The sequence below is a fragment of the Coregonus clupeaformis genome, chromosome 37, assembly GCF_020615455.1.
Source record: "Coregonus clupeaformis isolate EN_2021a chromosome 37, ASM2061545v1, whole genome shotgun sequence".
Lineage (NCBI taxonomy): Eukaryota > Metazoa > Chordata > Actinopteri > Salmoniformes > Salmonidae > Coregonus > Coregonus clupeaformis.
In genome coordinates this window covers 2,411,543-2,437,172 of record NC_059228.1, presented here as the reverse complement: position 1 = coordinate 2,437,172, position 25,630 = coordinate 2,411,543, and the positions used below count along the sequence as shown (strand labels likewise).

General features: G+C 44.1%; 1 protein-coding gene across 1 annotated transcript in view; it reads right to left on the bottom strand.

Annotated features, from left to right (window-relative positions):
- wdr11 (WD repeat domain 11) overlaps positions 1-25,630 on the bottom strand; it is a 190,937-nt gene that overhangs the window by 145,188 nt on the left and 20,119 nt on the right. The window contains exons 3-4 of the mRNA XM_041867113.2: positions 21,766-21,919; positions 9,269-9,442 (exon numbers count right to left, since the gene is read on the bottom strand). Coding sequence (XP_041723047.2) covers positions 9,269-9,442; positions 21,766-21,919 — 328 coding nt within the window. The remainder of the gene's footprint in view (positions 1-9,268; positions 9,443-21,765; positions 21,920-25,630) is intronic.

The following is a 25,630-nucleotide window of genomic DNA, read 5'->3' as shown; positions in this document are numbered from 1 at the left end:
CACAAAATAACTGTCAATCTACCTCTGCCTGGGGATCCATGCAAGATCTCACCTCGTGGAGTTGCAATGATCATGAGAACAGTGTAGAATCAGCCCAGAACTACACAGGAGGATCTTGTCAATGATCTCAAGGCAGCTGGGACCATAGTCACCAAGAAAACAATTGGTAACACACTACGCAGTGAAGGACTGAAATCATGCAGCGCCCGCTAGGTCCCCCTGCTCAAGAAAGCACATACCCAGGCCCGTCTGAAGTTTGCCAATGAACATCTGAATGATTCAGAGGAGAACTGGGTGAAAGTGTTGTGGTCAGATGAGACCAAAATCGAGCTCTTTGCCATCAACTCAACTCGCCGTGTTTGGAGGAGGAGGAATGCTGCCTATGACCCCAAGAACACCATCCCCACCGTCAAACATGGAGGTGGAAACATTATGCTTTGGGGGTATTTTTCTGCTAAGGGGACAGGACAACTTCACCGCATCAAAGGGACGATGGACGGGGCCATGTACCATCAAATCTTGGGTGAGAACCTCCTTCCCTCAGCTAGGGCATTGAAAATGGGTCGTGGATGGGTATTCCAGCATGACAATGACCCAAAACACACGGCCAAGGCAACAAAGGAGTGGCTCAAGAAGAAGCACATTAAGGTCCTGGAGTGGCCTAGCCAGTCTCCAGACCTTAATCCTATAGAACATCTGTGGAGGGAGCTGAAGGTTTGAGTTGCCTAACGTCAGCCTTGAAACCTTAATGACTTGGAGAAGATCTGCAAAGAGGAGTGGGACAAAATCCCTCCTGAGATGTGTGCAAACATGGTGGCCAACTACTAGAAACGTCTGACCTCTGTGATTGCCAACAAGGGTTTTGCCACCAAGGACTAAGTCATGTTTTTGCAGAGGGGTCAAATACTTATTTCCCTCATTAAAATGCAAATCAATGTATTAAATTTTTGACATGCGTTTTTCTGGATTTTTTGTTCTTATTCTGTCTGTCGCTGTTCAAATAAACATACCATTTGTCAGTGGGCAAACGTACAAAATCAGCAGGGGATCAAATACTTTTTTTCCTCACTGTATGTCTATGGCCACAACGCAACAAGCTGTTCCACAAGGAGCGATTGGAGTGAGGAAAAGGTGCTTGTGCATTGAGAAGCACACCAAAGTACCAACATTTTCTTTAATTTCGGTACAAATAAACTTTTTTGGCACTGACTCACCCATGGATTGATGTTCCAGCATTGTTTGGCGTTCGACTAGCCATGTGTGACATGTACGCGCAGTTACAAGCCTGGTAGCGTTATCGGCAGGCGGGCTGGCGAGCCATATACAAGCCTGAGTAGATCTAGCTTGCTTCGTGGTATACCATGCTGGTGACAGACACAGTGAGAGACACACTGACACACACTAAGCACCATCTCGCTCTGTTAGGCTAATGGCTGGGATGCCAGAGAGATGTTCAAATAGGAGACGTATGGTGTCAACTCCACCTGTGGCTTCCTCTCCATGTACACAAGTAAATATCTCTTTTTAGAAGGTTTAGCAATGCATTATTTGCCTCAACAAGCACCCCATTTTAAACCTGAATACCTGTATTTATACTCTCCTTGTGCTTCTAGCTCCGACAGTGCAGTAATATCTAACAAGTAAGATCTAAGAATTTCACAACATATACAGTGGGGGAAAAAAGTATTTAGTCAGCCACCAATTGTGCAAGTTCTCCCACTTAAAAAGATGAGGCCTGTAATTTTCATCATAGGTACACGTCAACTATGACAGACAAATTGAGAAGAAAAAAAATCCAGAAAATCACATTGTAGGATTCTTTATGAATTTATTTGCAAATTATGGTGGAAAATAAGTATTTGGTCACCTACAAACAAGCAAGATTTCTGGCTCTCACAGACCTGTAACTTCTTCTTTAAGAGGCTCCTCTGTCCTCCACTCGTTACCTGTACTAATGGCACCTGTTTGAACTTGTTATCAGTATAAAAGACACCTGTCCACAACCTCAAACAGTCACACTCCAAACTCCACTATGGCCAAGACCAAAGAGCTGTCAAAGGACACCAGAAACAAAATCGTAGACCTGCACCAGGCTGGGAAGACTGAATCTGCAATAGGTAAGCAGCTTGGTTTGAAGAAATCAACTGTGGGAGCAATTATTAGGAAATGGAAGACATACAAGACCACTGATAATCTCCCTCGATCTGGGGCTCCATGCAAGATCTCACCCCGTGGGGTCAAAATGATCACAAGAACGGTGAGCAAAAATCCCAGAACCACACGGGGGGACCTAGTGAATGACCTGCAGAGAGCTGGGACCAAAGTAACAAAGCCTAACATCAGTAACACACTACGCCGTCAGGGACTCAAATCCCTGCTTAAGCCAGTACATGTCCAGGCCCGTCTGAAGTTTGCTAGAGTGCATTTGGATGATCCAGAAGAGGATTGGGAGAATGTCATATGGTCAGATGAAACCAAAATAGAGCTTTTTGGTAAAAACTCAACTCGTCGTGTTTGGAGGACAAAGAATGCTGAGTTGCATCCAAAGAACACCATACCTACTGTGAAGCATGGGGGTGGAAACATCATGCTTTGGGTCTGTTTTTCTGCAAAGGGACCAGGACGACTGATCCGTGTAAAGGAAAGAATGAATGGGGCCATGTATCGTGAGATTTTGAGTGAAAACCTCCTTCCATCAGCAAGGGCATTGAAGATGAAACGTGGCTGGGTCTTTCAGCATGACAATGATCCCAAACACACCGCCCGGGCAACGAAGGAGTGGCTTCGTAAGAAGCATTTCAAGGTCCTGGAGTGGCCTAGCCAGTCTCCAGATCTCAACCCCATAGAAAATCTTTGGAGGGAGTTGAAAGTCCGTGTTGCCCAGCGACAGCCCCAAAACATCACTGCTCTAGAGGAGATCTGCATGGAGGAATGGGCCAAAATACCAGCAACAGTGTGTGAAAACCTTGTGAAGACTTACAGAAAACGTTTGACCTGTGTCATTGCCAACAAAGGGTATATAACAAAGTATTGAGAAACTTTTGTTATTGACCAAATACTTATTTTCCACCATAATTTGCTAATAAATTCATTAAAAATCCTACAGGCCTCTATCATCTTTTTAAGTGGGAGAACTTGCACAATTGGTGTCTGACTAAATACTTTTTTTCCCCACTGTACCCAATACACACGAATCTAGTAAGGAATGGAATTTAAGAATATATACATATATGGACAAGCAATGACAGAGCGGCATGGACTAAGATACAGTAGAATATTATAGAATACAGTATATACATATGAGATGGGTAGTGCAAGATATGTAAACATTATTCAAGTGACTAGTGTTCCATTTCTTAAAGTGGCCAGTGATTTCAATAGGCAGCAGCAGCCTCTAATTTGCTAGTGATGGCTATTTAACAGTCTGATGGCCTTGAGATAGAAGCTGTTTTTCATTCTCTCGGTCCAGGCTTTGATGTGCACCTGTACTGACCTCGCCTTCTGATGATAGCGGGGTAAACAGGCAGTGGCTTGGGTGGTTGATGTCCTTGATGATCTGTTTGGCCTTCCTGTGATATCGGGTGCTGTAGGTGACTTGGAGGGCGGGTAGTTTGCCCCCGGTAATGAGTTCGGCAGACCGCATCACCCTCTGGAGAGCCCTGCGGTTGCGGGCGGTGCAGCTGCCGTACCAGGCAGTGATATAGCCCGACAGGATGCTCTCAATTGTGCATCTGTAAAAGTTTGTGAGGGTTTTAGGGTTTTTCTTTAGCCTCCTGAGGTTGAAGAGGCTCTGTTGCACCTTCTTCACCACACTGTCTGCGTGGGTGGACCATTTCAGTTTGTCAGAGAAGTGTACGCCAAAGAACTTGAAGCTTTCCACCATCTCCACTGCGGTCCCATCGATGTGGATAGGGGAGTGCACCCTCTTCTGTTTCCTGAAGTCCACGATCATCTCCTTTGTTTTGTTGACATTGAGTGAGAGGTTATTTTCCTGGCACGACACTCCCAGAGCCCTCACCTCCTCCCTGTAGGCGGTCTCGTCATTGTTGGTAATCAAGCCTACTACTGTCGTGTCGTCTGCAAACTTGATGATTGAATTGGAGGCGTGCTTGGCCACAAAGTCATGGGTGAACAGGGAGTACAGGAAGGGGCTGAGCACCTACCCTTTTTGGGCACCAGTGTTGAGGATCAGCGAAGTGGAGATGTTGTTTCCTACCTTCACCACCTGGGGGCGGCCCGTCAGGAAGTCCAGGACCCAGTTGCACAGGGTGGGGTTCAGACCCAGGGCCTCGAGCTTAATGATGAGCTTGGAGGGTACCATGGTGTTGAATGCTAAGCTATAGTCAATGAACAGCATTCTTACATAGGTATTCCTCTTGTCCAGATGGGATAGGGCAGTGTGATGGCGATTGCATCGTCTGTGGATCTATTGGGGCGGTAAGCAAATTTAAGTGGGTCTAGGGTGACAGGTAAGGTAAAGGTGATATGATCCTTGACTCTCAAAGCACTTCATTATGACAGAGGTGAGTGCTACGGGGTGATAGTCATTTAGTTCAGTTACCTTTGCTTTCTTGGGTACAGGAACAATGGTGGCCATCTTGAAGAATGTGGGAACAGCAGACTGGGAAAGGGAGAGATTGAATATGTCCGTAAACACACCAGCCAGCTGGTCTGCGCATGCTCTGAAGACGCGGCTAGGGATGTTATCTGGGCCGGCAGCCTTGCGGGGGTTAACATGCTTAAATGTCTTACTCACGTCGGCCACGGAGAAGGAGGGGCCACAGTCCTTGGTAGTGGGCCTCGTCGGTGGCACTGTGTTATCCTCAAAGCGGGCAACGAAGGTGTTTAGCTTGTCTGGAAGCGAGACATCGGTGCAGGCGACGTGGCTGGTTTTCCATTTGTAGTCTGTGATTGTCTGTAGACCCTGCCACATACGTCTCGTGTCTGAGCCGTTGAATTGCGACTCCACTTTGTCTCTATACTGATGTTTTGCCACTTTCATTGCCTTATGGAGTGAGTAGCTACACTGTTTGTATTCTGCCATATTCCCAGTCACCTTGCCATGGTTAAAATGCCGTGGTTCGCGCTTTCAGTTTTGCGCAAATGCTGCCATCTATCCACGGTTTCTGGTTAGGGTAGGTTTTAATAGTCACAGTGGGCACAACATCACCTATACACTTCCTGATAAACTCAGTCACCGTTTCAGTGTATTCGTCTAAATTATTTTCACAAGCTACACAGAACATATCCCAGTCCGCGTGATCAAAACAATCTTGAAGCGTAGATTCCGATTGGTCAGACCAGCGTTGAATAGTCCTTAGCACGGATACTTCCTGTTTGAGTTTCTGCCTATAGGAAGGGAGGAGCAAAATGGAGTCGTGGTCAGATTTGCCGAAAGGAGGGCGGGGGAGGGCCTTATAACCATCCCGGAAGTTCGAATAGCAATGGTTGAGGAGTTTTGCAGCGCGAGTAAAACAGTCGATATGTTGATAGAACTTCGGCAGCCTAGTCCTCAAATTTGCTTTGTTAAAATCCCTCGCTACAATAAATGCAGCCTCAGGTTATGTGGTTTCCAGTTTGCATAAAGTCCAGTGGAGATCTTTGAGGGCCGTCGTGGTATCGGCTTGAGGGGGGATATACACGGCTATGACTATAACAGAAGAAAATTATCTTGGGAGATAATACGGTCGGCATTTGATTGTGAGGTATTCGAGGTCAGGTAAACAGAAGGACTTGAGTTCCTGTATGTTACTACAATTACACCATGAGTCATTAATCATGAAACACACACCTCCACCCTTCTGCTTCCCGGAGAGATATTTATTCCTGTCTGCGCGATGAACTGAGAACCCATCTGGCTGGACCAATTTCGACAGAATATCCCCAGAGAGCCATGTTTCCGTGAAACAAAGTATGTTACAGGTCTTGGTGTCTCTCTGGAAAGAAAGCCATGCCCGGAGCTCGTCGAGCTTGTTAACCAGAGACTGAACATTAGCGAGTAATATACTTGGAAGCGGTGGGTGGTGTGCGCGCCTCCTAAGTCGAACCAGTAGGCTGCTCCGAGTGCCTCTCCTCCGCTGGCAATGTTTTGGGTCAGCCGCTGGAATCAGTTCAATTGCCCTGGGGAGCGCAAACAAAGGATCTGCTTCGGGAAAGTCGTATTCCTGGTCGTAATTCCTGGAGTTACCGCCGCTCTGATATCCAATAGTCTTTCCCAGCTGTATGTAATGAAACAAAACACTTTGAGCTAATAATGTAAAAAATAATACATAAAAAAAACAAAATACCGCTAAATTTCCTAAGAGCTAGTCACGAGGCCGCCATTCTCGTCGGCACCAGAATACTACACACCTGATGATAAATTAATCATTTGATTCGGCTGTGTAGTGCTAGGGAAAAAACACAAATGTGCACCCCTTTGGGTCCCCAGGACCAGGATTAAGAAATGCTGTTCTATCTGGACTAATCACATTCCGCACCACACCTCTCCCTGGCTACCGTATGTAGACATGATCCAACTCTGAACACATTGACTATATTTCAATGAATGTTTGTTACCTGTACCTGTTTTCTTTCTTTGCCGACCACAAGCATGTAGGTTAGAAATGAGAGCATGGCTTGGTTTTTAAGAAGTTTCAGTGTTGCTACAGTTTGCAAACAAAGTCATTGTGACACTATTTATGTTTTTCAGGTGATCATGGTGACAGTCTTATCATAGAGATGGGAAACTCTCTGAATGCAATTAGTTTAAAATCAGCTGGGGCTGGGGAAAAAGTGTGACACCAATCAGGCCCCAGAGGGCTGGAGTACTAAGATGAGGATGACCAGATCGAGCTGGAATCAACAGACTTGACGCAAAATCCAGCATGATCTGATACAGGGCTCTCCTGGAGAGTTACAGTCTTGTAGGTTCTCTCTAACCCTCTAATCTAGCGCACCTGATTCTAATAACAAGCTGGTTGATAAGATACAGGAGGGTAACTCTCCATGAGATCTGAACCTCCACCTAGTCCCCTCACCCTTTTCTCTTGTAACCTCTCTCCCTCTGCTATAGCCGTCTTTGGTGACTGGACTGAGAGGGATGTAAACACAGACAGCTTGCAGCTACCACATTTAACAATGTGTGATTCATTCACCATTACATCATTATTTAAAATAAAGTGAATCATCTTTGTTTCATATTCTTGTTTGTTTGTGCTAAGGAGGTCCCGTGGGTTAATATGAAGAGTACTGATGACTACTACAATCATGTTGGTAAGGTTGACTTGAGTGAAATATTGTTATGTTTTTATATTGTAATACTTTCTGTAACTGTTCTCATCACCTGCTGCTTGCATTTCAATAGCAAAGTTGTTAATGAATTACATAATTGTCAGATGCTGCAACATCAGTCAACAGCCATCTTAGTGGAGAACAACATTGCCTGGACACATACAGTATGTATTATTTGGGGTAACACTCAAAATAATATTGGCGATATGGGCAAAGAGCAGCAAATACCGACGATCAAGGTTAGAATAGACATAACTATAACGTTCTACTTCTGTTTGATTTTTTCTTTCTTTCTTTGTCATTTAGCAGACGCTCTTATCCAGAGCGACTTACAGGAGCAATTAGGGTTAAGTGCCTTGCTCAAGGGCACATCGACAGATTTTTCACCTAGTCGGCTCGGGGATTAGAACCAGCGACCTTTCGGTTACTGGCACAACGCTCTTACCCACTAAGCTACCTGCCGCCCTATGAAACTGTCACGGCATTATGCTACTGTATGTAATTTGAGCATTGGTTTGATTAGCTAACATAGCTAACTAGCTAGCTACGGTGGAGAGGTTGATTTGATGCAACAAAATTAACGTTTGTAGCCGATCTGAGCGCATGCCTGTTAGATAGATAATTCACCTTGAATTGAATTCTGAATATGGCTGAGATAATTGAAGAACATAAGAATGTTGAGGGTCAATGTTGTCAAGGTACAACAAGTTAGCTAGCCAGCTAGTGCTATAGTTGGGCTGCTCGGACGAGACGTGAACCCGGGGCTGAATCACATTAGTGGAAACCAAGACTGTTCGCAGGGCAAGTTTGCTGGTTTTGACTAGTAGAAGTGACTTTTCGTAGCACAGGTTAGAACGTAAGCAGCATGTTAGGAGAATTAACGTGTCAGGTTAGGAGAATTAGGTTAAGGTTAGGAAAAGGTTAGCTAAAATGCTACAATTGTCCCCGACGCGACTCGAACATATCTAGCTATAACCAGGCCTGCAATGAGAACAGTCTTGGTTTCCACTAATGCAATGCTGCGAACCCGGGAGCCTGGCTAGCTAGGTAGCAACTAACGTCACCAAAAAACTGTTTTAGCAAGATAACTAGCGAATTGCTCGCGGCGTCATCTAGTGACCATTTAGGGAATGGAGTTCTCAGCAGAGGTGGCAAATTTTGTTCAGGAATATGCAGTATTGACGGAGAAGAGAGGAGGGGGAAAACTCACTTTAACATGCGTTGGCCAATCAAAACCTAATACAGACATATCATCACGTCTAACGTAAAAAATCGATATGTTTTTGCATATCCAAGCATCCCTCTTGAGCTGTCTGTATCCTTCTGACTGGTGGTTATTTTTTTAAAGAAACTAAATATGCTTCTCTGCAAACATCTGGGTAAAAGATTGAGAGGAATGTGAGTCTTATTCAGTACATTTAGTTATTGCTTGCATTTCTAAAGTCTACCAACCTTGCCAGCAGGCATACCAGCTATAATAGTTAGCCAAGCTAGCTACTTACTTGATTGATAGCATGAAATGGCTTCTTGGTAGCTAGTTATGAGGTTGGGAACCTATCTGGGCTAGCTAAAGCCAACTTCATAACATTTATATGTGCCTGGTAGTATTACAGAAAAACAACAAATGTATCAAATAAAAAGTTACTTTTTTTACAGGACAAATCTGAGATGGCACGTGCCCCAGTGCACCTTATTGGCATGATGCCTCTGTCTGTGTTTTACCTTATTATTAACTGGACTGTAAATATCTACCACTTGATTCACAAAGATTGATTTCCAACTAAGATAACGCACTATCTGAAAGAGAAACTGATTCCACAAACAGGTAGGGAATCTGTTACAAATAACGTTTAACCTGCGAGATTAAGGAGATTGAGGGATTGAGCGAACATAGAGATTGACATAGTAGGAAAACGTGAGAGAAAGTGAGACCAGATAAAAGAGAGATCTATAGAACATGACACAGTGGGTGTGTGGTTGCTGGTTGGTTGCTTACATGCCAGGTTGGATGGATCGAACGGGTCAAAAGAGAAGGAGAGGATGTTCTCGGCATAACTCTTCTTCCACAGCTTGGTCCCTGTGTCTCCGTTCCACAGGACTATGTAGTTGGGTGGATGGATGGCCAGGAGAAGATCACGTGAAGCGTCCTGAGTCCACAACCAGTCCATATCTGACAGCGAGAGAGGGGGAGAGAGAGGGGAAAGAGAGAGAGAGGAGAGAGAGAGAGATAGATAAAAAGAAAGCAACAGACAGAGGGAGAACGACAGGCACATAGCTACAGGGCCTGGTGAAAGTCTAATACCCCTTGCACAGTTTTCACATTTTGTTGCCTTAAAATTAAATCTACAATGGGATTACATTTCATTGTTTTCCTACTGATCTACACAATTAGAAAATAAATAACGAATGTCTTGATTGCGTATGTCTTCACACTCCAGAGTTAATAAATACTTGGTCGAAGCACCTTTGGCAGCAACTACAGCTGTGAATAATTTCGACTAACATTCTTCAAACTTTGCACAACTATGGCAACATAATATTATTGTTTTTGTCAAAATTGCTCACGCTCATAACATTTTGTTGGGGATGATTGATGGACAGCAATATTCAAACCTTGTATCTAATCTTCAAGCAGATTTAAGTTAGGGCTGACACCGGACCACTCAGAAACACTCAACACCTCTTGCAAAGCCATTCTGATGTGTCTTTGGCATTAAAATGTGTGTAATTGACCCGCCGAAAAAACAGGGTTTTATATTAGCTTATATTTCTATTAGTTTTTAGATTTTTATTAGAAATTCTATTTAGGTTTCATTTAGTTTTCAGAACTCATTGGCAATTTTTTATTTAGTTATAGTAAAAATATTCATATTTTGTTTTTAGATTTTGTTTCTTTTTTCTTTTTTGGGGGGGCAGTAATACTATGTCCATGTGAAGTCATCATACTTCATACTTTCAGGTCATGTCCCCTAATCTTTTGAATGGGCTTGAAGACTATATCATAATTCGTGAAAATACGGTCACATAAGATATATATGAAATTATATTAATGTTTGTGGACGAATTTACTTTTGCCAGATGAAGTTTTATATATACAGTGCATGCCGAAAGTATTCAGACTCCTTTACTTTTTCCACATTTTGTTACGTTACAGCCTTATTCTAAAATGGATTAAACAAAAAATGTTCCTCATCAATCTACACACAATAGCCCATAATGACAAAGTGCAAACAGATTTTTAGAAATGTTTGCAAATGTATTAATGTCCTTGAGTGGCCCAGCCAGAGCCCGGACTTGAACCCGATCAAACATCTCTGGAGAGACCTGAAAATAGCTGTGCAGCGACGCTACCCATCTACCTGGCAGAGCTCGAGTGGATCTGCAGAAAAGAATGTAAGAAACTCCTCAAATACAGGTGTGCCAACCTTGTAGCATCATACACAAGAAGACTTGAGGCTGCAATCCCTGCCAAAAGGTGCTTCAACAAAGTACTGAGTAAAGGGTCTGAATACATCCAGTACAAGTGAAAAGTCTGGACACACCCACTCATTCAAGGGTTATTCTTTATTTTTACTATTCTCTACATTGTGGAATAATAGTGAAGACATCAAAACTATGAAATAACACATATGGAGTAATGTTGTATGCAAAAAAAGGTTAAACAAATCAAAATATGTTTTATATTTGAGATTCTTCAAATAGCCACCCTTTGCCTTGATGACAGCTGTGCACACTCTTGGCATTCTCTCAACCAGCTTCATGAGGTAGTCACCTGGAATGCATTTCAATTAACAGGTTTGCCTTCTTAAAAGCTTATGTGGAATTTATGTCCTTCTTAATGCGTTTGAGCCAATCAGTTGTGTTGTGGCAAGGTAGGGGGGTATACAGAAGATAGCCCTATTTGGTGAAAGACCAAATCCATATTATGGCAAGAACAGCTCAGAGAAGAGAAACGACAGTCCATCACTAATTTAAGACATGAAGGTCAGTCAATACGGAAAATGTCAAGAACTTTGAAAGTTTCTTCAAGTGCAGTCGCAAAAACCATCAAGCACTATGATGAATCTAGCTCTCATGAGGACCGCCATAGGAAAGGAAGACCCAGAGTTACCTCTGCTGCAGAGAATATGTTCATTAGAGTTACCAGCCCCAGAAATTGCAGCCCAAATAAATAATTCACAGAGTTCAAGTAACAGACACATCAACATCAACTGTTCAGAGGAGAATGCGTGAATCAGGCCTTCATGGTCAAATTGCTGCAAAGAAACCACTACTAAAGGACACCAATAAGAAGACACTTGCTTGGGACAAGAAACATTAGCAATGGACATTAGACCGGTGGAAATCTGTCCTTTGGTCTGATGAGACCAAATTTGAGATTTTTGGTTCCAACCGCCGTGTCTTTGTGAGATGCAGAGTAAGTGAACGGATGACCTCCGAATGTGTGGTTCCCACTGTGAAGCATGGAGGAGGAGGTGTGATGGTGTGAGGGTGCTTTGCTAGTGACACTGTCAGTGATTTATTTAGAATTCAACGCACTCTTAAACAGCATGGCTACCACAGCATTCTGCAGCGATACACCATCCCACCTGGTTTGCGCTTAGTGGGACTATCATTTGTTTTTCAACAGGACAATGACCCAAAACACACCTCCAGGCTGTGTAAGGGCTATTTGACCAAGAAGGAGAGTGATGGAGTGCTGCATCAGAAGACCTGGCCTCCACAATCACCTGACCTCAACCCAATTGAGATGGTTTGGGATGAGTTGGACCGTAGAGTGAAGGAAAAGCAGCCAACAAGTGCTCAGCACATGTGGGAACTCCTTCAAGACTGTTGGAAAAGCATTCCAGGTGAATCTGGTTGAGGGAATGCCAAGAGTGTGCAAACCTGTCATCAAGGCAAAGGGTGGCTACTTTGAAGAACCTCAAATATAAAATACTTTAATTTTTTTAACACTTTTTTGGTTACTACATGATTACTACGTGTTATTTCATAGTTTTGATGTCTTCACTATTATTCTACAACGTAGAAAATAGTCAAAAGAAAAGAAAAACCCTTGAATGAGTAGGTGTTCTAAAACTTTTTTGACCGGTAGTGTATATAAAATGGCGCCGGAGGGGATGGCTGCCGTTTTACAGTGTCCTAACCAACGGTGCTATTTTGTTAGTTTATTCGCGTTCTTCGTAAAAAATATGTTAACTTATTGAGTACATAATGTTGCTGCTAACGTCTCTTATGACCGAAAATAACTTATGGACATCAGAACAGCGATTACTCACCTCGCACTGAACAAATATTTTTTCTTTAACGAGTCCGACGCGAAGGATATACTCCTTCTCGGGAACGGACCCAAATCCCCGTCATTTGCGTAAAGAAAAGACGGAGAAAAATGGGGCGGAGGTCGGGTTGCCTTCTGAGAATTCGTAGGTGAGTGAGTAAACTTCCAATACCATCCGTTCTATTGGCAAACGTGCAATCATTGGAAAACAAAATGGATGATCTACGTTCAAGAATTTCCTACTATTGGGACATTAAAAACTGTAATATCTGAGTCGTTGCTGAACGACGACACGGATAATATAGAGCTGGCGGGATTTTCCATGCATTGGCATGACAGAGAAGCTACGTCTGGCAAGACGAGGGGCGTGTTTCTATTTGTCAATAACAGCTGGTACGCGATGTCTAATATTAAAGAAATCTCAAGGTTTTGCTCGCCTGAGGTAGAGTACCTTATGATAAGCTGTAGACCACACCATCTACCAAGAGAGTTCTCATGTATATTATTCGTAGCCATCTATTTACCACCACAAACCGATGCAGTCACTAAGACTGCATTCAACGAGCTGTATAAGGTCATAAGCAAACAAGAAAAAGCTCATCCAGAACCGGCGCTCCTAGTGGCCGGGGACTTTAATGCAGGCAAACTTAAACTGTGATGCTTAAATCCGTTCTACCTCATTTCTACCAGCATGTCACATGTGCAACCAGATGAATAAAAACTCTAGACCACCTTTATTCCAAACACAGAGTCGAATACAAAGATCTCCCTCGCCCTCCATTTGGCAAATCTGACCATAATTCTATCCTCCGGATTCCTAATTACAAGCTAAATATAAAGCAGGAAGTAACAGTGACACGCTCAATAGGGGAAGTGGTCAGATGACGCGGATGCTACGCTACAGGACTGTTTTGCTAGAACAGACTGGAATATGTTCCGGGATTCATGGAATGGCATTGAGGAGTATACCACCTCAGTCATCAGCATCATCAATAAGTCCATCGACGACGTCGTCCCCACAGTGACTGTACGTACATTTCCCAACCAGAAGCCATGGATTTCAGGCAACATCCGCATCGAGCTAAAGGCTAGAGCTGCCGCATTCAAGGAGCGGGAAACTAATCCAGACGCTTATAAGAAATCCCGATACGCCCTCAGACAAACCATCAAACAGGCAAAGCATCAATACAGGATTAAGATTGAATCCTACTACACCGACTCTGACGCTCGTCGGATGTGGCAGTGCTTGAAAACTATTATGGACTACAAAGGGAAACCCAGCCGCGAGCTGCCCAGTGACGCAAGCCGCCCAGTGACGCAAGCCTACCAGATGAGCTAAATGCCTTAGGCTCGCTTCGAGGAAAGCAACACTGAAGCATGAATGAAAGCACCAGCTGTTCCGGACGAGTGTGTGATAAAGCTCTCAGTAGAGGATGTGAGCAAGACATTTCAACACGTCAACATTCACAAAGCCGCGGGGCCAGACGGATTACCAGGACGTGTACTCAATGCGCGCGCGGACCAACTGGAAAGTGTCTTCACTGACACATTCAAAATATCACTGACATGTTTCAAGCAGACCACCATAGTCCCAGTGCCCAAGGAAGAGAATGTAACCTGCCTAAATGATTACCGTCCCGTAGCACTCACGTCAGTAGCCATGAAGTGCTATGAAAGGCTGGTCATGGCGCACAATCAACAGCATCATCCCGGATACACTAGACTCACTCCAATTCGCATATGGCCCCAACAGATCCACAGATGATGCAATCTCTACTGCACTCCACACTGCCCTTTCCCACCTGGACAAGAGGAACACCTACGTGAGAATGCTATTCATTGACTACAGCTCAGCGTTCAACACCATGGTGCCCACAAAGGTCATCACTAAGCTAAGGACCCTGGGACTAAACACCTCCCTCTGCAACTGGATCCTGGACTTCCTGACGGGCAAACCCCCAGGTGGTAAGGGTAGGCAACAACACATCTGACACGCTGATTCTCAACACGGGGGCCCCTCAGGGGTGCGTGCTTAGTCCCCTCCTGTACTCCCTGTTCACCCACGACTGCGTGGCCAAACACGACTCCAAAACCATCATTAAGTTTGATGACGACAACAGTGGTAGGCCTGATCACAGACAACGATGAGACAGCGTATATGGAGGTGGTCAGAGACCTGGCAGTGTGGTGCCAGGACAACAGCCTCTCCCTCATTGTGAGCAGTACAAAGGAACTGATCGTGGACTAGAGGGAAAGCTGGGCCCCCATTAACATTGACAGGGCTGTAGGGGAGCGGGTCGAGAGTTAAGTTCCTTGGTGTCCACATCACCAACAAACTATCATGGTCCAAACACACCAAGACAGTCGTGAAGAGGGCCCAAACAATTGTCAAAGACTCCAGTCACCCAAGTCATAGACTGTTCTCTCTATTACCGCACGGCAAGCAGTACCGGAGCGCCAAGTCTAGGACCAAACAGCTCCTTAGCTTCTACCCCCAAGCCATAAGACTGCTGAACAATTAATCAAATGGCCACCCAGACTATTTACATAGACCCCCCCCCATTTGTTTTTACACTGCTGCTACGCGCTGTCTATTGTCTATGCATAGTCACTTTACCCCTACCTACATGTACAAATTACCTCGCCTAATCTGTACCCCCGCACATTTGACTTTGTGTTACTTTGTATTATTTTTTACTTTAGTTTATTTGGTAAATATTTTCTTAACTCTTTCTTGAACAGCATTGTTGGTTAAGGGCTTGTAAGCATTTTATGGTAAGGTCTACGCCTGTTGTATTCGGTGCATGTGATTTGATACACCTGCTTTTGGAGAGTTTCTCCCATTCTTCTCTGCAGATGCTCTCAAGCGCTGTCAGGTTGGATGAGGAGTGTCGCTGCACAACTATTTTCAGCAGGTTTTCAACAAGAATCTATTTGTACTTTGCTCCGTTTAACTTTCCCTGACTAATCTTCCTGTCCCTGCCGCTGAAAAACATCCCCACAGCATGATGCTGCCACCACCATGCTTCACCGTAGGGATGGTGCCAGGTTTCCTCCAGACGTGACGCTTGGCATTCAGGCCAAAGAGTTCAATCTTGGTTTTATCAGACCAGAGAATATAGCTTCTCATGGTCAGAGTCCTTTAGGTGCCTTGGAAACTACAAGCAGGCTGTAATGTGCCTTTTACTGAGGAGTGGCTTCTGTCTGGCCACTCACCATAAAGGCCTGATTGGTGGAGTGATGCAGAGATGGGAGAACCTTCCAGAAGGACAACCATCTCCACAGAGGTTCTCTGGAGCTCTGTCAGAGTGACCATCGGGTTCTTGGTCACCTCCCTGACCAAGCCCTTCTCCCCCAATTAAGCAGTTTGGCCGGGCGGCCAGCTCTAGGAAGAGTCTTGGTGGTTCCAAACTTCTTCCATTTAAGAATGATGGACGCTACTGTTCTTGGGGACCTTCAATGCTGCAGACATTTTTTGGTACCATTCCCCAGATCTGTGCCTCAACACAATCCTGTCTCGGAGCTGTACGGACAATTCCTTCGACCTCATGGCTTGGTTTTTGCTCTGACATGCACTGTCAACTGTGGGACCTTCAATAGACAGGTGTGTGCCTTGCCAAATCCTGTCCAATCAATTTAAAATGTACCACAGGTGGACTCCAATCAAGTTGTAGAAACATCAAGGTTGATCAATGGAAACAGGATGCACCCGAGCTGAATTCCGAATCTCATAGCAAAGAGTCTGAATAATTATGTAAATAAGGTTTTTCATGTTTTTTTTGTTTTTTTTTACATTTGCAAAAATGTATAAAAACCTGTTTTTGATGACGAATAATTTAATCTATTTTAGAACAAGGCTGCAACGTAACAAAATGTGGAAAAAGTCAAGGAGTCTGAATACTTTCCGAATGCACTGTGTGTGTGTGTGTGTGTATGCATGTATACACAGTTGAAGTCGAATGTTTACATACACTTAGGTTAGAGTCACTAAAACTTGTTTTTCAACCACTCCACAGATTTCTTGTTAACAAACTATAGTTTTGGCAAGTCGGTTTGGACATCTACTTTGTGCATGACGTCATTTTTCCAACATTTGTTTACAAACAGATTATTTCACTTTAATTAATTAATTCACTGTATCACAATTCCAGTGGGTCAGAAGTTTACATACACTAAGTTGACTGTGCAGTTAAACAGCTTGGGAAATTCCAGAAAATGACGTCATGGCTTTAGAAGCTTCTGATAGGCTAATTGACATTATTTGAGTCAATTGGAGGTGTACCTGTGGATGTATTTCAAGGCCTACCTTCAATCTCAGTGCCTCTTTGCTTGACATCATGGGAAAATCAAAAGAAATCAGCCAAGACCTCAGAAAAAAAATGTGTAGACCACCACAAGTCTGGTTCATCCTTGGTAGCAATTTCCAAACGCCTGAAGGTACCACGTTCATCTGTACAAACAATAGTACGCAAGTATAAACACCATGGGACCACGCAGCCGTCATACCGCTCAGGAAGGAGACACGTTCTGTCTCCTAGAGTTTAACGTACTTTGGTGCGAAAAGTGCAAATCAATCCCAGAAAAACAGCAAAGGACCTTGTGAAGATGCTTGAGGAAACAGTTTCAAAAGTATCTATATCCACAGTAAAACAAGTCCTTTATCGACAAAACCTGAAAGGCTGCTCAGCAAGGAAGAAGCCACAGCTCCAAAACCGCCATAAAAAAGCCCCACCACGGTTTGCAACTGCACATGGGGACAAAGATCGTACATTTTGGTGAAATGTCCTCGGGTCTGATGAAAAAAAAATAGAACTGTTTGGCCATAATGACCATCGTTATGTTTGGAGGAAAAAGGGGGTAACTTGCAAGCCAAAGGACACCATCCCAACCGTGAAGCACGGGGGTGGCAGCATCATGCTGTGGGGGTGCTTTGCTGCAGGAGGGACTGGTGCACTTCACAAAATAGATGGCATCATGATGAGGAAGAAAAAGTATGTGGATATATTGAAGCAACATCTCAAGACATAAGTCAGGAAGTTAAAGCTTGGTCGCAAATGGGTCTTCCAAATGGACAATGACCCCAAGCATACTTCCAAAACGGTGGCAAAATGGCTTAAGGACAACAAAGTCAAGGTATTGGAGTGGCCATCACAAAGCCCTGAACTCAATCCTATAGAAAATGTGTGGGCAGAACTGAAAAAGCGTGTGCGAGCAAGGCGCCCTACAAACCTGACTCAGTTACACCAGCTCTGTCAGGAGGAATGGGACAAAATTCACGCAACGTATTGTGGGAAGCTTGTGGAAGTCTAAACGAAACGTTTGACCCAGGTTAAACAATTTAAAGGCAATGCTACCAAATACTAATTGAGTATATGTAAACTTCTGACCCACTGGGAATGTGATGAAAGAAATAAAATCTGAAATAAATCACTCTACTATTATTCTGACATTTAACATTCTTAAAATAAAGTGGTGATCCTAACTGTCACGAATTGTGAAAAACTGAGATTCCGACTTCAACTGTGTGTGTGTGTGTGTGTGTGTGTGTGTATATACAGTGGGGAGAACAAGTATTTGATACACTGCTGATTTTGCAGGTTTTCCTACTTACAAAGCATGTAGATGTCTGTAATTTTTATCATAGGTACACTTCAAATGTGAGAGACGGAATCTAAAACAAAAATCCAGAAAATCACATTGTATGATTTTGAAGTAATTAATTTGCATTATATTGCATGACATAAGTATTTGATACATCAGAAAAGCAGAACTTAATATTTGGTACAGAAACCTTCGTTTGCAATTACAGAGATCATACGTTTCCTGTAGGTCTTGACCAGGTTTGCACACACTGCAGCAGGGATTTTGGCCCACTCCTCCATACAGACCTTCTCCAGATCCTTCAGGTTTCGGGGCTGTCGCTGGGCAATACGGACTTTCAGCTCCCTCCAAAGAATTTCTATTGGGTTCAGGTCTGGAGACTGGCTAGGCCACTCCAGGACCTTGAGATGCTTCTTACGGAGCCACTCCTTAGTTGCCCTGGCTGTGTGTTTCAGGTCGTTGTCATGCTGGAAGACACAGCCACGACCCATCTTCAATGCTCTTACTGAGGGAAGGAGGTTGTTGGCCAAGATCTCGCGATACATGGCCCCATCCATCTTCCCCTCAATACGGTGCAGTCGTCCTGTCCCCTTTGCAGAAAAGCATCCCCAAAGAATGATGTTTCCACCTCCATGCTTCACGGTTGGGATGGTGTTCTTGGGGTTGTACTCATCCTTCTTCTTCCTCCAAACACGGCGAGTGGAGTTTAGACCAAAAAGCTCTATTTTTGTCTCATCAGACCACATTACCTTCTCCCATTCCTCCTCTGGATCATCCAGATGGTCATTGGCAAACTTCAGACGGGCCTGGACATGCGCTGGCTTGAGCAGGGGGACCTTGCGTGCGCTGCAGGATTTTAATCCATGACGGCGTAGTGTGTTACTAATGGTTTTCTTTGAGACTGTGGTCCCAGCTCTCTTCAGGTCATTGACCAGGTCCTGCCGTGTAGTTCTGGGCTGATCCCTCACCTTCCTCATGATCATTGATGCCCCACGAGGTGAGATCTTGCATGGAGCCCCAGACCGAGGGTGATTGACCGTCATCTTGAACTTCTTCCATTTTCTAATAATTGCGCTAACAGTTGTTGCCTTCTCACCAAGCTGCTTGCCTATTGTCCTGTAGCCCATCCCAGCCTTGTGCAGGTCTACAATTTTATCCCTGATGTCCTTACACAGCTCTCTGGTCTTGGCCATTGTGGAGAGGTTGGAGTCTGTTTGATTGAGTGTGTGGACTGGTGTCTTTTATACAGGTAACGAGTTCAAACAGGTGCAGTTAATACAGGTAATGAGTGGAGAACAGGAGGGCTTCTTAAAGAAAAACTAACAGGTCTGTGAGAGCCGGAATTCTTACTGGTTGGTAGGTGATCAAATACTTATGTCATGCAAGAAAATGCAAATTAATTACTTAAAAATCATACAATGTGATTTTTTGGATTTTTGTTTTAGATTCCGTCTCTCACAGTTGAAGTGTACCTATGATAAAAATTACAGACCTCTACATGCTTTGTAAGTAGGAAAACCTGCAAAATCGGCAGTGTATCAAATACTTGTTCTCCCCACTGTGTGTGTATATATATATATATATATATATATATATATATATATATATATACACACACACACACACACACACACACAGTGGGGAAAAAAAGTATTTAGTCAGCCACCAATTGTGCAAGTTCTCCCACTTAAAAAGATGAGAGGGGCCTGTAATTTTCATCATAGGTACACGTCAACTATGACAGACAAAATGAGGGAAAAAAATCCAGAAAATCTCATTGTATGATTTTTAATGAATTTATTTGCAAATTATGGTGGAAAATAAGTATTTGGTCAATAACAAAAGTTTCTCAATACTTTGTTATATAACCTTTGTTGGCAATGACACAGGTCAAACGTTTTCTGTAAGTCTGTAAGGTTTTCACACACTGTTGCTGGTATTTTGGCCCATTCCTCCATGCAGATCTCCTCTAGAGCAGTGATGTTTTGGGGCTGTCGCTGGGCAACACGGACTTTCAACTCCCTTCAAAGATTTTCTATGGGGTTGAGATCTGGAGACTGGCTAGGCCACTCCAGGACCTTGAAATGCTTCTTACGAAGCCACTCCTTCGTTGCCCGGGCGGTGTGTTTGGGATCATTGTCATGCTGAAAGACCCAGCCACGTTTCATCTTCAATGCCCTTGCTGATGGAACGAGGTTTTCACTCAAAATCTCACGATACATGGCCCCATTCATTCTTTCCTTTACACGGATCAGTCGTCCTGGTCCCTTTGCAGAAAAACAGCCCCAAAGCATGATGTTTCCACCCCCATGCTTCACAGTAGGTATGGTGTTCTTTGGATGCAACTCAGCATTCTTTGTCCTCCAAACACGACGAGTTGAGTTTTTACCAAAAAGTTATATTTTGGTTTCATCTGACCATATGACATTCTCCCAATCCTCTTCTGGATCATCCAAATGCACTCTAGCAAACTTCAGACGGGCCTGGACATGTACTGGCTTAAGCAGGGGGGACACGTCTCGCACTGCAGGATTTGAGTCCCTGGCGGCGTAGTGTGTTACTGATGGTAGGCTTTGTTACTTTGGTCCCAGCTCTCTGCAGGTCATTCACTAGGTCCCCCCGTGTGGTTCTGGGATTTTTGCTCACCGTTCTTGTGATCATTTTGACCCCACGGGGTGAGATCTTGCGTGGAGCCCCAGATCGAGGGAGATTATCAGTCGTCTTGTATGTCTTCCATTTCCTAATAATTGCTCCCACAGTTGATTTCTTCAAACCAAGCTGCTTACCTATTGCAGATTCAGTCTTCCCAGCCTGGTGCAGGTCTACAATTTTGTTTCTGGTGTCCTTTGACAGCTCTTTGGTCTTGGCCATAGTGGAGTTTGGAGTGTGACTGTTTGAGGTTGTGGACAGGTGTCTTTTATACTGATAACAAGTTCAAACAGGTGCCATTAATACAGGTAACGAGTGGAGGACAGAGGAGCCTCTTAAAGAAGAAGTTACAGGTCTGTGAGAGCCAGAAATCTTGCTTGTTTGTAGGTGATCAAATACTTATTTTCCACCATAATTTGCAAATAAATTCATAAAAAATCCTACAATGTCACTTTCTGAAATTTTTTTCCTCAATTTGTCTGTCATAGTTGACCTGTACCTACGATGAAAATTACAGGCCTCTCTCATCTTTTTAAGTGGGAGAACTTGCACAATTGGTGGATGACTAAATATTTTTTTCCCCCACTGTATATATATTTTATAGGCATTATTAGTTGTATTAGTAGTTGTAGCAGTAGTTTTTATTAGTTGTAGGCCTATTAGTACAACCTTGTTATGCTGATAATGTCTTTTTTTTTTTCATTGTTTAAATAGCCTAGTACCCGATTTCGGGGACTAGGATTTTTGTCAGCTCAAGAGGATAGTAACCTTGCTGAAAAATAAAACTATCCCAGGGTTTATGATCGATCTCATTTAATTTATTCATAGCCAAATTTATGTCAGGGAGGTTTGGGCTGAATGTAATTGAAAGGAAATCATTGATACAGGTTGTAATTTCTGGGCATCGCTCTCAAAGTTGATGTAAGAAATGCAGCATGGGTCCTTTTCCTAGGTTTCGCTCTCACCCTGGATAGGTTTGGAGTGCTCCTGGATCTCACAGTGGGCCGTGCCACTCACCACATCCCACACGATAATCTTCCCTGCTGCATCGGCAGAGGCCAGCCTCAGAGAGTAGGGCGAGCTCAGGCTGTGGTGGTAGTTCTCCCTGGACCATTTCACCTGCAGGCAGAGAGGGAGAGCGCAAGAGTGATGATGGTTTAGCCTATTTGTACATGGTCTCGCAGCGCACAGCACGGCAGCCACAAAAGCACATTTATGCAAAAGAAAAAAAACATTCTAATTGGAAACCTCAAAGAGAAATGATTTGATGCTGAACGCAAACTCTTTAGTAGGCTTGGGCGGTATGGATGGCCGGAGAGAATGGCTGCCGTTTTACAGCCCTCTAACCAATTCTACTATAATGTGTGTTTTTTGGCGTTATTTGTAATTTATTCTGTACATAATCTTTCTGCCACCATCTGTTATGACCAAAAAGAGCTTCTGGATATCAGGACAGCGATTACTCACCTCGTATTGGACGACGCAAAATATATCCTACAGACACCCGACAAGGCCCAAATCCCCATCATTCGCATGAGAAAGAGACAGAGATACCGTGGACGTAGGTCGGGGTGCCTTGTAAGGATCCGACGGCGAGTGAGTAAACTGCCTCTTCCATCAATCCTATTAGCCAATGTTCAATCATTTGAAAATAAATTAGACGACCTAAGATTACGGTTATCCTACCAACGGGACATTAAAAACTGTAATATCTTATGTTTCACCGAGTCGTGGCTGAACGACGACATTGATAACATACAGCTGGCGGGATATACGCTACATCGTCAGGATAGAACAGCTGACTCCGGTAAGACAAGGGGTGGGGGTCTGTGTATATTTGTAAACAGCTAGTGCAAAAAATCTAATACTAAGGAAGTCTCAAGGTTTTGCTCGCCTGAGGTAGAGTATCTCATGATAAGCTGTAGACCACACTATTTACCAAGAGAGTTTTCTTCTATATTTTTCGGAGCTGTCTATATACCACCACCAACCAATGCTGGCACTAAGACTGCACTCAATGAGCTGTATAAGGCCATAAGTAAACAGGAAAACGCTCATCCAGAGGCAGCGCTTCTAGTGGCCTGGGACTGTGATGCTTAAATCCATTCTACCTAATTTCTACCAGCATGTTAATTGTGCAACCAGAGGAAAAAAAACTCTAGACCACCTTTACTCCACACACAGAGACGCATACAAAGCTCTCCCTCACCCTCCATTTGGCAAATCTGACCATAACTATATCCTCCTTATAAGCAAAAACTAAAGCAGGAAGCACCAGTGACTCGGTTAATAAAAAAAGTGGTCAGATGACGCAGATGCTAAGCTACAGGATTGTTTTGCTAGCACAGACTGGAATATGTTCCGGGATTCTTCAGATAGCATTGAGGAGTACGCCACATCAGTCACTGGCTTCATCAATAAGTGCATAGATGACGTCGTCCCCACAGTGACCGTACGTACATACCCCAACCAGAAGCCATGGATTACAGGCAACATCCGCACTGAGCTAAAGGCTAGAGCTGCCGCTTTCAAGGAGCGGGACTCTAACCCGGACGCTTATAAGAAATCCTGCTATGCCCTCCGATGAACCATCAAACAGGCAAAGAGTCAATACAGGACTAAGATCGTACTACAGGACTAAGAATCGTACTACACCGGCTCTGACGCTCGTCAGATGTGGCAGGGCTTGAAAACTATTACAGACTACAAAGGGAAGCACAGCCACGAGCTGCCCAGTGACACATTCGTTTAAATTTTTTAGTCATTTAGCAGACGCTCTTATCCAGAGCGACTTACAGTTAGTGAGTGCATACATACAAATAAATCACAAGGCCGCAGGGCCAGACAGATTACCAGGACGTGTACTTCGAGCATGTGCTGACCAACTGGCAAGTGTCTTCATTGACATTTTCAACATGTCCCTGACTGAGTCTGTAATACCAACATGTTTCACGCAGACCACCATAGTCCCTGTGCCCAAGGACACTAAGATAACCTGCCTAAATAACTACCGACCCGTAGCACTCACGTCTGTAGACATGAAGTGCTTTGAAAGACTGGTCATGGCTCACATCAACACCATTATCCCAGAAACCCTAGACCCACTCCAATTTGCATACCGCCCCAACAGATCCACAGATGATGCAATCTCTACTGCACTCCACACTGCCCTTTCCCACCTGGACAAGAGGAACACCTACGTGAGAATGCTATTCATTGACTACAGCTCAGCATTCAACACCATAGTGCCCACAAAGCTCATCACTAAGCTAAGGATCCTGAAATTAAACACCTCCCTCTGCAACTGGATCCTGGATTTCCTGACGGGCCGCTCCCAGGTGGTAAGGGTAGGTAACAACACATCTGCCACGCTGATCCTCAACACGGGGGCCCCTCAGGGGTGCGTGCTCAGTCCCCTCCTGTACTCCCTGTTCACCCATGACTGCATGGCCAGGCAAGACTCCAACACCATCATTAAGTTTGTCGACGACACAACAGTGGTAGGCGTGATCACCGACAACGATGAGACAGCCTATAGGGAGGAGGTCAGAGACCTGGCCGTGTGGTGCCAGAATAACAACCTCTCCCTCAACGTGATCAAGACAAAGGAGATGATTGTGGACTACAGGAAAAAAAAAAGAGGACTGAGCACGCCCCCATTCTCATCGACGGGGCTGTAGTGGAACAGGTTGAGAGCTTCAAGTTCCTTGGTGTCCACATCACCAACGAACCATCATGGTCTAAACACACCAAGACAGTCATGAAGAGGGCACGACAAAGCCTATTCCCCCTCAGGAGACTGAAAACATTTGGCATGGGTCCTCAGATCCTCAAAAAGTTATACAGCTGTACCATCGAGAGCATCCTGACTGGTTGCATCACCGCCTGGTATGGCAACTGCTCGGCCTCCGACCGCAAGGCACTACAGAGGGTAGTGCGTACGGCCCAGTACATCACTGGGGCCAAGCTTCCTGCCATCCAGGACCTCTATACCAGGCGGTGTCAGAGGAAGGCCCTCAAAATTGTCAAAGACTCCAGCCACCCTAGTCATAGACTGTTCTCTCTGCTACGGCACGGCAAGCGGTACCGGAGCGCCAAGTCTAGATCCAAAAGGCTTCTCAACAGCTTCTAACCCCAAGCCATAAGACTCCTGAACAGCTAATCATGGCTACCCGGACAATTTGCACCGCCCCATCTCCTTTTTTTACTCTGCTGCTACTCTGTTTATTATTTATGCATAGTCACTTTAATTCTACCCACATGTACATATTACCTCAATTACCTCGACTAGCTGGTGGCCCCACACATCGACTCTGCACCGGTACCCCCCTGTATATAGCCTCCCTACTGTTATTTTATTTTACTGCTGCTCTTTAGTTATTTGCTTTGATTTTTTTTGCTTAACACTTAGTTTTACTTTGCATTGTTGGTTAAGGGCTTGTAAGTAAGCAATTCACTGTAACGTCTACATGTGGCAAATAAAATTTGATTTGATTTGATATACCGTATACCGGTGTATTTGGAAAAAGGCACCGGATGGTTTCTCAATACCGTTGAAACTATTTATTTGAAGTTTTCTTTATAAATGTGAATATTTGTAGTTACTGTTTAAGTAAATACCTGCAGTCAACTTCTGCAATACATTCGAAGATAAAGCAGATCGCATTCTTTATTTCACATCACAATTTTTCATTACGAAGCTTACCGGTAGTCCCCAGCACAGAAGGACGAGAGTCCGGAGCCTTGTGAGTCACTCACTGTTGATCTAGTTCAGGTGATCTAGTTACAGTATGGAATTCACAACTAAATGTTTGCCAGCTAGATATCTTA